The 13,063-nt window shown below is 45.9% G+C and overlaps 1 protein-coding gene across 1 annotated transcript; it reads right to left on the reverse strand.

Moving 5' to 3' along the window:
* Positions 1-2,769: 2,769 nt before the first annotated feature.
* On the reverse strand, positions 2,770-11,130 carry LOC115193012 (transmembrane protein 125). Its single transcript, XM_029752014.1, has 2 exons — positions 10,656-11,130; positions 2,770-3,757 (listed from the first exon to the last, which is right to left on the reverse strand). Exon 2 carries the CDS (start codon positions 3,448-3,450, stop codon positions 2,770-2,772), a length of 681 nt encoding a protein of 226 aa, XP_029607874.1. The 5' UTR covers positions 3,451-3,757; positions 10,656-11,130.
* Between the last annotated feature and the right edge of the window lie 1,933 nt (positions 11,131-13,063).

Raw genomic sequence — 13,063 nt, forward strand, 5'->3', positions numbered from 1 at the left:
TCTTGTAGTTATTTTCATCTATATCAGTGAGATTTGTATTTTATCAAATGAAAGATGGGGATAGACGAGCTGAACCCCCTGGGTCCATACTCACAAACTTTTGCTTAAACTGAGGTTTAGTCCTTTGGTTTAAAATGTCTCGGAATTAGCTTTTCTCATAGGCAAACCTGGCACAATTAGCCACTATGCTAAGTATGACCAGCTGAACAGCATGATTATGTCCGGTAACAAATTCCGTATCAGCCAACTGAAATTGTTGACGTAGTTCGACGTGATCCAACACTTTTTCATAAAAGCGTCCTTAAAGGGGTAGTTCGCGATTTTGGTCATGAAGCCCATTATCTACTTTCCCAGGGTCAGATGAAGTTGTGGATACCATTTTTATGTATCTGCGTCCAGTATGAAGTTAGAGGTAGTTTTGCGATAAAATGCTAACTAGCTTAGCACAATGACCAGAAGTTTACAGGAACAGCTAGACTTTGTCGTTGAACCAAAACTCGTTAGCAATTGTGCAAACGCTAAATAGCAACTTCCTTCAAACTGCACACACAGACAGACATGGTATCCAGATGTTGACAGCAAACCAATCGCCCACACGACGCCATATACGCTGTATGACATCTGCCCAGTACAGTTGAAACCGGGATTCACCCGTGAAGAGCACACTTCTCCAGCGTGCCAGTGGCCATCGAAGGTGAACATTTGCCCACTGAAGTTGGTTACAATGCTGAACTGCAGTCAGGTCAAGACCCTGGTGAGGACAATGAGCATGCAGATGAGCTTCCCTGAGACGTTTTCTGACAGTTTGTGCAGAAATTCTTCGGTTGTGCAAACCCATCAGCTGTCCGGGTGGCTGTTCTCAGACGATCCCGCTAGTGAAGAAGCTGGATGTGGAGGTCCTGGGCTGGTGTGGTTACACGTGGTCTGCGGTTGTAAGGCCAGTTGGACGTACTGCCATATTCTCTAAAATGACGTTGGATGCGGCTTATGGTAGAGAAATTAACATTAAATTCTCTGGCAACTTCTCTGGTGGACATTACTACAGTCAGCATGCCAATTTCACACTCCCTCAACTTGAGACATCTGTGGCGTTGTGTTGTGTGACAAAACTGCACATTTTAGAGTGGCCTTTTATTGTCCCCAGCACCAGGTGCACCTGTGTAATTATCATGCTAATTAAACAGCTTCTTGATATGCCTCACCTGGAGAAATGGTCACTAACAGGGATGTAAACAAATTTGTGCACAAACTTTGAGAGAAATAAGCTTTCTGTGCGTATGGAACATTTTGGGGATCTTTTATTTTTATTTCACTTTACATGTTGCGTTTATATTTTTGTTCACTATACAAATGACTCATGGTAGCCAGATGGTCAATTGAGCCAGGTTTGCCTATGAGAAAAGCTAGCAGATAGGTTTAAAATGTCTAAGGTCTAAACCGCCAGTTTAAGCACAAGTTTGTGAGTATGGGCCCCCTATGGCCTATAAGGTGGACTGCACCTGAGGGTTTAGCTCTGTCTCTCTTTCTCGTCTGGTTTCTCTCGTGTCGCTATATTGTTTTCTCTTTCTCGCTTCCTCTCCCATCACTGTTTCATGGCTGTCGTCTCTCACACTCTCTGTCATGAATGCACAAACCTACTTGGTACCACCACCTAAACAGCATGTCCTACATAGCATTGCACAGCACAGACAGAGAGAGACTTCAGGTCAGAGAACAGTCCCTTGTCAATGAGGGATTACAGCCACAGTCACTGCCGCGTGTGTGTGTGTGTGTGTGTGTGTGTGTGTGTGTGTGTGTGTGTGTTAGAGGGTGGTAAGGGAAAGCCGTACTGGGCGATGCCAACCCCTTACGATCCACAGCCTGCCCATTGTCCATTGGCCTGGGCGGCCGTCGGTACAACAACTATGGCCGCCTCAGTGACCCCTATTGTCTCTGAGCGACAGGCAGCTCACATGCACTGCCTGATAAGGAGTTGTGAGGGCCAGACACACACACACACACACGCAAACACACAGATGCTTTGTTCAATTAAACCATATTGTACCATTCAACCAGGCGACAATGGCATTCTCCTCAGATTCTTTGTAGAGTTGCAAGGCCTTTGACTACCCAACCCAGCTGTAAACCTGTGACATAAAAAGGTGACAAAATGTGACATTTATCAGGAAATCACTTCCCACAGTACAGTAGTCTGTTTACATTCATCTATGATATGATTCTTCCTTCCAGCAGCTTTTTCACCAACTGCTTTTGTAGTGGATGATGCTATTACATTAGACACATTATGAATCTTAATCTTTGTTCTGTGTCCGGGACCAGTGTCTGTGTCACTGTCATTCTGTTTATTTCACATTATAGAGTAGTGCTCTGCTGGGGTTCCATCTCATAAAAGTAATTATTGAAGGATGGCCCATGCTTGAATCATTCAAATAGAACGTGTTGTGTCGACACAGCTCTCTATCCCATATTGCAATTCATGGGCCTGCAAAATTGAATTGATACTTAGTTGCTCAAAGGCGGCCACTTTGCTCAAATGCCATTTTCACATGTGATGTCCATTGGTCCCTCCCAGACAGCAAGGTGGATGTGGCCCACGTTCACACCAAATGGGGCCCAGCAATTACAAGCCCACATACCTCAAGCCAGAGCTGACCAATAAGCTCCAACCCTCCCCAGTGCCCACATATGGATAAGATCTGGGCCATATGAGTGTTGCGGTCATCTGCTGTTTTGGGCTACCTGTCCCATGCCATGTCTCTGGTGGTCAGGTCAGATGAGGTTAGCCAAGCTAGAGGTGGTCTCCCTCCTACCCTGGTCCATGTGTCGTCCAGAGATAGTGAACACCCCCATGGCCCTATCCCTGAACCTCTGTCCCGGCCACGTCCTCTCCAACAGGAACACCACCCCCGTGTACACTCCCACCCCCACCACCGCTGACCCCCCTCCAGCTAACAACACCACCCCAGAGATGAACATGTCATTAAGGGCTACGCCAGGCTTGGGCATGTGGTGTCCTAGTGCCAGCTTCAGCAGCACGGCCCCACAGACCACCAGACACAGCCCCGTGATGAGAACCACTAACAGATCCGACAGCCCTCCGCTCTTCAGCATATCGATCCGCCTCCGGCTGCGGACGCAGTTCATGTCCTGCACGGCGGAGCTCAGGAGCTGCTTGAGGAGGACGGCCAGGGCTAAGAGACACAGAGCCATGCCCGCTCCCATGCGCCAGTCACTAGAGAAGCTGGTTGTGGTGGAGAGGAGGAGTATGCCCCCCAGGCCGCAGCCCAGGATGAGTAGGACGGCGACGGCGTAACACAGCAGGGACTTGGCCGGGTCGCGGAACCACCACAGCTCTACCTGCTCGTCCAGTATGCTGCGCTGGATCTGGACCGGGTCAGGACCAGCCGGCTGGTCGCCCCGCATCGGGGGGAAGTCCTCCAGCTCTGGCATCCTGATTCTCCCAGCCTGACGGCCACGCTCACCACAGCAGAACACCAGCAGGACACAACCTGGACCACTGGTACGCTCAGTGCTGGGTCATAGTTCCTTCTCTCTGAAAGTCTCAGTCCTCAGTGAATCACAGCAGCCCTTAGTGGATCGATCACTGGGCCTCTCTCCGGATCACAGTTCCTTCTCACTGGATTACAGGTATTATTTGTGGATCACAGGGTCCCTCGTGTAATCCACTGCAGCCTGAGAGGACAGCCCGTCACTGAACCCTCAGAGCTACGGGACCAGGATGGATCCTGATAGATACCTGGGGAGAGGAGAGACAGGGAAGATAAGAGCCACCTGCTGACATGCACGCACACACGCACACACACACTGCGGCATATGCCATCTTTACAGCAGCTGTAAACAGTAGAGCTCCTGCCATATAAACAGAGGTAGTCTGCAGAGAGAGGTGTTTGGACTGACTGAAACCATACTGCTGAAATGGCAACCCGAAACCCCCTCATTCTCCCTCTGCAAATTTGTACAGAGGCAATCAGGTGAGACCACTATCAGAGGCTAATCGAATAAACAACACACACACACTTTCTATTTCGCATCTCTCTCTCTCTCATACCATGGCCTGTCATCTTTACGGTTCACTCCTCCTGTGCATGCAGGCCAGCACCCTGTAGCTATGTGTAGTAACCCGGCTCTCGTCCTCCGTGTTGTGAGCAACCTCTTGTTTATTCCCCCGGGGGGGTGATGTTTTTAAGATAGCGGCGCAAACGACAAAGGGGCTCAAGTATTAATCCCTTTATCAATAAGCTGTCCCTGTAGTCCCAGCGACTCTCAAGGTTACGCCGCAGACAACTCGTCTTTTAAAAGCCTGTCAGCGTGTTTACTATCAAAGTCAGCAGCGCGAGCCGAGCAGAGCGGCAGGCCTGCTTACACAAACACTACCTGTCTGTCGAAGCTGAACGGCAGCGGGGTGCGATGAGTCCTCATCACCAACACACAGGGACTAGCGCACTGAGACAAGGCGTTCACACGAGGTGTGAAGTGAAGGGATACTTAATTACACAGAGTGCATTGTGTTTATTGGACTCCCAATGTTCGACGTGGTTTCAGTTCATAACTGTGAGGTGGATGTGTGTACACAGTGTGTGTGTGTGTGTGTGTGTGTGTGTGTGTGTGTGTGCGCGCACTGTGTGAGAACGTGGTGTGCAGTGTGTGGGAGAGAGGTGTACAGTGTGTGAGAGTGTTGTTGAGTCACTAATTAAATCCCAGCAGGTTTGGATCTGATGCCACTGACAGAACAGGAATAGAAGGCAGTAATTGAGGTAGCATATGAGCTGGACAAAAACAATACTCGCACACCTACACCTCACACACCTACACATCTCTCTCTCTCGCATGCACTCACTCACACACACCTATACACATTCTACCCTCCCTCTCCCTCTCTCTCTCTCTCCCTCCCTCCCTCCCTCCAAGCCTTTCTGCCTTCTCTCTTATCACAGCTGACCTCTCCATCATATCACCCAGATTACACTGACCTCAATATAAATACGTTTATCGTCTGCTCCTCTGTTTTCTCTCCCTGTGCTCTACTGTAGTCTCTCTTCCGTATTTTCTAGCAGACAGGTGCAGACGATGGCTTCTCCCAAACGTCTGCACCCAACAACGTCGACGGTGGTTTTGTGCAGAGCCGCATATTTCAGTGATGAAAATGTTCTCTGTGATAATGATGATGAAATCCCAGAGATAACCGTAAGCCTTGGAAATCAGTTAGTTCATGCCTTTTTGGTTCCGAGTTTCCAGCCTGAAGGTCAGTCTGTCGTTCGGCTCGACAGAGAAGCTGTGCTTTTCTCCAATTACCTGCTATGCTTTAGGGACACCGTATTCCCTCCTCTGTTATTTGGCCCTGCTGAATTCATCCCACCAAGCCATTAGTGTCTAATTTTATGCTGAAGTGCTGTTCTGTTTTTTTTTTTATTATAGGAGTCGGCCATTATATGGTCATCAGTCTGTAGATCAAGTATTAATGGGTTCAATATAATAATAATGTCCAGTAAAGAATAAACAAAATTGTGGTTGTTTGACTTCTGTCTGGAGGAGATGAGAGCCAAGGGAGCCAAAGAGTTGCAGAGGTTTTGCTTTGATCTGCAGTTAAACGGCAGAAACTGCTTCTACCTCTTTCCTCTTTGCAGTGTCGTTTGACCTATGACCCGTGACTCCGATCCCTTCAATCAGCAAGGGTTTAAAGAGGCCTATAGAGCTCCCAGCAGCACTGAGCCTGAGCTTGGCTGTAGAGTCCGTTTAATAATTCATCCAGGCCTGAGAGGCCAGGCCAGCCAGGAGGGAAAGAGGAGAAGTACCAGACAGGATGAAGTTTCACTGGCTTTCAGCAAACTAATGTCATACTCCTGCACTGGTCCTGGTCCATTAGCACATTCTCATACAGTCTAAACAGGCATGGAATGGAACGCCTAAAGAAAAAGTCTGATGGTGGTGAAATCTCAAAGGCACAAATTAGCCAGCGACAAACAAAACAGGGACCTCACCGAGGTCCTGCTGTGTGAATGTGTTTATCTGAGGCCCTTGGGGAGGATGTGGGGCTAGGAGTTGCCGTGGCGACAGAGCTCCCTCCTCTTCCTGTTCCTGTCAATGGGTGGTCTCTCTGTGGCGGTGTGGTCCCCCGCGGGCGAGGAGAGGGGTCAGGGTTGGCACCATCTGTCCTTGCGGTGGGAATCAGTGCCAAGTGCCATGGGGGCTGGGAGGCTGTGAGGCTGGTGCTGCTAGGGGCTGGCGGCAGGCAGGCGTCTGGGGATGAGGCTGGGATGTTCTGGGTAGAGGTGGCGTGGTGGGTGGAGAGAGGGGAAAAAAGAGACAAGGAGGGAGTGAGGGAGAGATGAGAGAGGGAGGGGAGAGGTTAGTAAGTACACAGAGGGAAGGAGAGCGGGAGGGGCGAGGTTAGTAAGTACACAAAGAGAAGGAGAGGGAAGGAGAGAGAGAGAGAGTGAGAGAAAGAGACAGAGGTTGTGAATGGTTCTTTATTCAGGCCGTGTCTCTGTTCCTGTCACTTTCCAGTCAGGGGCCTGGGGACCCTCTCTGTGGCTAGGCACAGTGAGAGGACAATGGGCTGACTCACTGCCTGTGTCTCGGTCTCCTTGTCACTGTGTCCTCCTTAGACATCAGACCATCAGACCCAGGATGCCTTCAGTCAGCAATGAGAGAGGAAGGGAGATATAGAGAGATGTAACGAGGTTTGGGAGGGCAGGTTCGGTTCAGTTAGGTTTAGTCACACCATCCCATATTTGCTTTAATGCTATTTTAATTGGAGACTGTCAAGAGACTCGTACAAACATATAACATGAGGAAAACACTGGTATTTCCCAGCCTGCTGGTCTCAGACACATGGCTCTAGCTCTTCTGAAAACTGGATGGAGAAACAACGACAGAATACAAGCACACGGTAACCATACGCCCCATCATAATCCTACCCGATTCTGAAAAGTGTTCTGAACAGCATTTCTATCCTAGGATGCAGACTGTTTCCTCTCTCTTTCTGCGTTGCTTTGTCCTAGCGGCCTCCCTGATAAACTCCCTGCGTTGAGTCCATGGCCCCAGTATGCCTGTACTGAGCACAGCTGCAATATTAAACCACTAATCAAATCACCAATTAACATGCACTCGCGTCTTGTCTCCCTTGCCTTGCTCCACTCTGCTGACAGGAAACTGGTTTACTTTTTTTTTTTTTTTTCACCTTTTCCTTTTATATATCTCAGTGTCGCTTTGTGGGTTTAGAGGCAGCCTTCAGCATCTTTAGATCTCCCTGCTCTGGGAAACAGGAGACTAACCTACAACCTGATCCTCACAGGGTTCCAGGCTGCAACCTACCTAACACAGCACAGGGCAGACCACAATCTGTGTCATACACACACAGTAACAGTCAGTTTGGACACACCTGCTCATTCAAGGGTTTTTCTTCATTTTTACTATTTTCTACATTGTAGAATAATAGTGACGACATCAAAACTATGAAATAACACATATTGAATCATGTAGTAACTAAAAAAAAGTGTTAAACAAATCAAAATATATTTGAGATTTGAGATTCTTCAAACTACAACTGATTGGCTCAAATGCATTAAGAAGGAAAGAAATGCCACATATTAACTTTTAACAAGGCACACCTGTTCATTGAAATGCATTCCAGGTGATTGCCTCATGAACCTGGAGATTGCCAAGAGTGTGCAAATCTGTCATCAAGGCAAAGGGTGGCTACTTTAAAGAATCTCAAAATATATTTTGATTTGTTTAACCCTTTTCTGGTTAATACATGATTCCATGTGTGTTATTTCATAGTGTTGATGTCTTACCTATTATTCTACAATGTAGAAAATAGTAAAAATAAAGAAAAACCCTGGAACGAGTAGAAACGTTTGACTGGTACTGTACATCTGACACACACACATACAGTTGAAGTCGGAAGTTTACATACACTTAGGTTGGAGTCATTAAAACTTGTTTTTCAACCACTCCACACATTTCTTGTTAACAAACTATAGTTTTGGCAAGTCAGTTAGGACATCTACTTTGTGCATTACACAAGTAATCTTTCCAACAATTGTTTACAGACAGATTATTTCACTTATAATTCACTGTATCACAATTCCAGTGGGTCAGAAGTTTACATACACTAAGTTGACTGTGCCTTTAAACAGCTTGGAAAATTCTAGAAAATTATGTCATGCTTTAGAAGCTTCTGATAGGCTAATTGACATCATTTGAGTCAATTGGAGGTGTACATGTGGATGTATTTCAAGGCCTACCTTCAAACTCAGTGACTCTTTGCTTGACATCATGGGAAAATCTAAAGAAATCAGCCAAGACCTCAGAAATAAAATTGTAGACCTCCACAAGTCTGGTTCATCCTCGGGAGCAATTTCCAAACGCCTTAAGGTACCACGTTCATCTGTACAAACAATAGTACGCAAGTATAAACACCATGGGACCAAGCAGCCGTCATACTGCTCAGGAAGGGGACGCGTTCTGTCTCCTAGAAATGAACGTACATTGGTGCTTAAAGTGCAAATCAATCCCAGAACAACAGCAAAGGACCTTGTGAAGATGCTGGAGGAATGGGGTACAAAAGTATCTATATCCACAGTAAAACAAGTCCTATATTGACATAACCTGAAAGGCCGCTCAGCAAGGAAGAAGCCACTGCTCCAAACCCGCCATTAAAAAAAGCCAGACTACGGTTTGCAAACTGCACATGGGGACAAAGATCATACTTTTTGGAGAAATGTCCTCTGGTCTGATGAAACAAAAACAGAACTGTTTGGCCATAATGACCATTGCTATGTTTGGAGGAAAAAGGGGGACGCTTGTAAGCTGAAGAACACCATCCCAACCGTGAAGCACGGGGATGGCAGCATCATGTTGTGGGGGTGCTTTGCTGCAGGAGGGACTGGTGCACTTCACAAAATAGATGGCATCATGAGGTAGGAAAATGATGTGGATATATTGAAGCAACATCTCAAGACATCAGTCAGGAAGTTAAAGCTTGGTCGCAAATGGGTCTTCCAAATGGACAATGACCCCAAGCATACTTCCAAAGTTGTGGAAAAATGGCTTAAGGACAACAAAGTCAAGGTATTGGAGTAGCCATCACAAAGCCCTGACCTCAGTCCCATAGAAAATTTGTGGGCAGAACTGAAAAAGGGTGTGCGTACAAGGAGGCCTACAAACCTGACTCAGTTACACCAGCTCTGTCAGGAGGAATGGGACAAAATACCCCCAACTTATTGTGGGAAGCTTGTGGAAGGCTACCTGAAACGTTTGACCTAAGTTAAACAATTTAAAGGCAAATACTAATTGAGTGTATGTAAACTTCTGACCCACTGGGAATGTGATGAAAGCTGAAATAAATCATTCTCTCTAATATTATTCGGACATTTCACATTCTTAAAATAAAGTGGTGATCCTAACTGACCTAAGACAGGGAATTGTTTTACTAGGATTAAATGTCAGGAATTGTGAAAAACTGAGTTTAAATGTATTTGGCTAAGGTGTATGTAAACTTCCGACTTCAACTGTACATGGACGCGCACGCTCCTTAAACATCACGCGTTCAATTACTATTCTCTCTCTCCTTCTCTCGGTTTCTCCCTGCCATACACAAGCATGCATTGACCTTTGCTTTTGTATGGTAGCCTATATAAAAGTGGAGTCATGGTCCATGACACAGCTACATCATAACAGTGTTCAGAGTTTGGACAACACTAACACTGCGGTCCAAAGATTAGGGTGTGATGTGATATTGACAGAAACAAGTTACAGTATAGGCTACTTCCTGGTTCACTTAAGTCAAAACACACTAGACAATTCAGTCCTGTTCCACCCATTCGGTCGGTCAATAAAAGGTTCATATTTATTCAGCTAATCCAGTATGGCATAAATGTGGCTGAAAACAGACGAGACTAAATTATTTGCATCATATGTTGACTGAAGAATGGACAGGATAATGTTGTTTTTTTTAAACTCATGACTGTAAAGAAATGTATCGTAAGGTCACTGGTCTGCTCACACTATTTGTTAATGTACTAATAATTAAAACTTATGTCAAACAGCTAATAACCACGATGAAAGTTGTAGAAATACCTTTATGAGGGGGTGGACCAAGCAAGTGACCAATTTCCCACTTAAAAAAATGTGAAGAATACCTCAATTATGAGCAACAATATATTTTCATGGGAGATAACTTTCAGGAAAAAAAGGCTTGGAGTCTTTCAGAAAATACATCGGGTTATTTGAATTCAATGTGTTGCAACTGCAGTGAGCTAAATCTCCAATGTAGCCTACTCTGTGATGATTGTCTCATGAGAATGGTGACATGGTAGACATTTCAATTAACATACAGTAACACATTTCCTAAGGCTGTCATAAAGCTATATGACACTGTCATATGATGAACTCCTTCACCTCTATTAATTAACTGGATATTTAAAAAATGGGAAATAGGCTAGTCTATGCAGTGGTCTGACTACCTACTTCAATTAAGTAGCCCAGAAAGGAACTAAAAAGAGGTGGATCGATTAATATTATAACAGAAAGTTACAGTGTGCTTTTGGTAATTTGACATGATTTGATCAAAACGACTGTGCGAATTCATTCACTGTCTGTCTGGCATTTATATTCAGTACGTTATTTACCTGTCCGTGCTGCTCACACGTTCCCTGTCGCTCTTAATCCCCGTTTCTCAGTGGCGTGAAACGGAACCGCTCCACACACAGATCTGCGCTCGGGCGCCGGGAGGTATTTCCAATTCCCAACCATATGCCGCGGCTAATCTGGTGCGTGCAGGAACAGTTTGAAACAGTCTCGTCTCGATAATCAACGCACAACTCTGACTAGACTACCTTTCTGCGGTGTGGAGCCACTGAGGGTGATGGAAGTGTGTGCCTCTCGCTCCCGGAACAGTGCTCAGGTCGAGCGGACTATCCCTATTGCAGGTCTGGTCACAAGACGCCGCAGCGACGCCGGTTGGGAGGCGAGAGCGGATCGGGCTACACTTTCAGACACACTCCACGTATGCAGTTATCCTACTTGGGCTACAGTGCAGCGCGCGACCTTTCGCCGACGTCCCACGGGGAAAGCCCGCGCTCTAGCCTGGAATTATAAACACATCTCATGAAGGGGGGGGGGTGTGCACGGTTGAGATGGCACGGAGCAAACAGACAAAATAGGATTTTCCCAATACTTTTTCAGGGCCAGAGAATGACAGGCATATCGTTTTTGCCATATCCCATTATTATGGTTGTAATAAGAAGGAACACCCTTTCACCGAGCAGACCCGTTAAATATGCACACCACATGCATCAATCAAAACCCAAATAGGATACTGACAAGCCTATAAAATATTGAATCAATATGGTGTAGACTGTTTTGGATGAACAATAAACAACAATGTCAATTGGTCTTGTTAATGAATCGTTCGTCATAAAACATTAATCATCTCCAGTCAGACACAATGACTTATTGATTTGATCCACCCTGACAAGAACAGCTTCCATTCACTTTTGGATATTCCAATGGGCCCATCTCATAAAAAAAGAAATACAATTATATAAAAACTCAAATATTAATTATTGTACTTTTTATTTCCAAGCTGCCTACTTTTTTTAAATTCATTATTACTTCTGCACTTTCAATATGTCAAATTATTATTTATATTCAGTTTATTATGATGTGGAGGTCTTATACTGCATGGGTCTGTGTGTTGGGTGAGTGGTGGTGGTGAGGAGGTTATGTACTGGTTTGGAGAGAGGGTGGTGAGGGTTATGTATTGGTTTGGAGGGAGGGTAGCTTGGCAGGGGAGGGGGGTCTGTAGTGGGGGTGATGGTGGGAATGTTTTCGTTTGGAGGGAAGGTAGGTTGGCGGTGGAGGGGTGTCTGTAGGGGTAGTTATGTGTTGGTTTAGAGGGAGGATAGCTTGGTGCTGGAGGGAGGTCTGTAGGGTGGTGGTGGTGGGTATATGTTGGTTTGGAGGGAAGGTAGGTTGGCGGTGGAGGGGAATCTGTAGGGGTACTTATGTGTTGGTTTAGAGGGAGGATAGCTTGGTGCTGGAGGGAGGTCTGTAGGGTGGTGGTGGTGGGTATATGTTGGTTTGGAGGGAAGGAAGGTTGGCGGTGGAGGGGAATCTGTAGGGGTGGTTATGTGTTGGTTTTTATGTTAACGTCAACAGGAACACCCTTTCACCGAGCAGACCCGTTAAATATGCACACCACATGCATCAATCAAAACACAAAAAGGCTACTGACAAGCCTATAAAATATTTAATCTGTTTTGGATGAACAATACCCAACAATGTCAATTGTTCTTGTTAATGAATAGTTTGTCATAAAACATTCCTAATTTCCAGTCTGACACAATTACTTATTGATTTGATCCACCCTAACAAGAAAAGCCTCCATTCACTTTTGGAAATTCCAATGGGCCCATCTCATAAAAAAAATACATATAAAAACTCAAATAGGAATTGTTCTACTTTTTATTTCCAAGTTGCTTAATTATATATTTTTTTAAATGCCATTAATGATTACTTCTGCTAAAAGGCACTTTAAATATGTAAGGCACTTTAAATATGTAAACATTTTCTTTAAATACATTTTATTATGATGTGGAGGTCTTATACTGCATGGGTCTGTGTGTTGGGTGAGTGGTGGTGGTGAGGAGGTTATGTACTGGTTTGGAGAGAGGGTGGTGAGGGTTATGTATTGGTTTGGAGGGAGGGTAGCTTGGCGGTGGAGGGGGTCTGTAGGGGTGGTGGTGGTGGTGGTTATGTATTGGTTTGGAGGGAGGGTAGCTTGGCGGTGGAGGGGGTCTGTAGGGGGGGTGGTGGTGGTTATGTGTTGGTTTGGAGGGAGGGTAGTTTGGCGGTGGAGGGGGTCTGTAGGGGTGGTGGTGGTGGTTATGTGTTGGTTTGGAGGGAGGGTAGTTTGGCGGTGGAGGGGGTCTGTAGGGGTGGTGGTGGTGGTTATGTGTTGGTTTGGAGGGAGGGAGGGTAGCTTGGCGGTGGAGGGGGTCTGTAGGGGGGGTGGTGGTGGTGGTTATGTGTTGGT

This window comes from Salmo trutta, chromosome 4 (assembly GCF_901001165.1).
Source record: "Salmo trutta chromosome 4, fSalTru1.1, whole genome shotgun sequence".
Taxonomy (NCBI): domain Eukaryota; kingdom Metazoa; phylum Chordata; class Actinopteri; order Salmoniformes; family Salmonidae; genus Salmo; species Salmo trutta.

What these genes read in the sequence shown, in the direction of transcription:
- LOC115193012 (XM_029752014.1), bottom strand. Translation starts at nt 3,450, where the DNA reads ATGCCAGAGCTGGAGGACTTCCCCCCGATGCGGGGCGACCAGCCGGCT.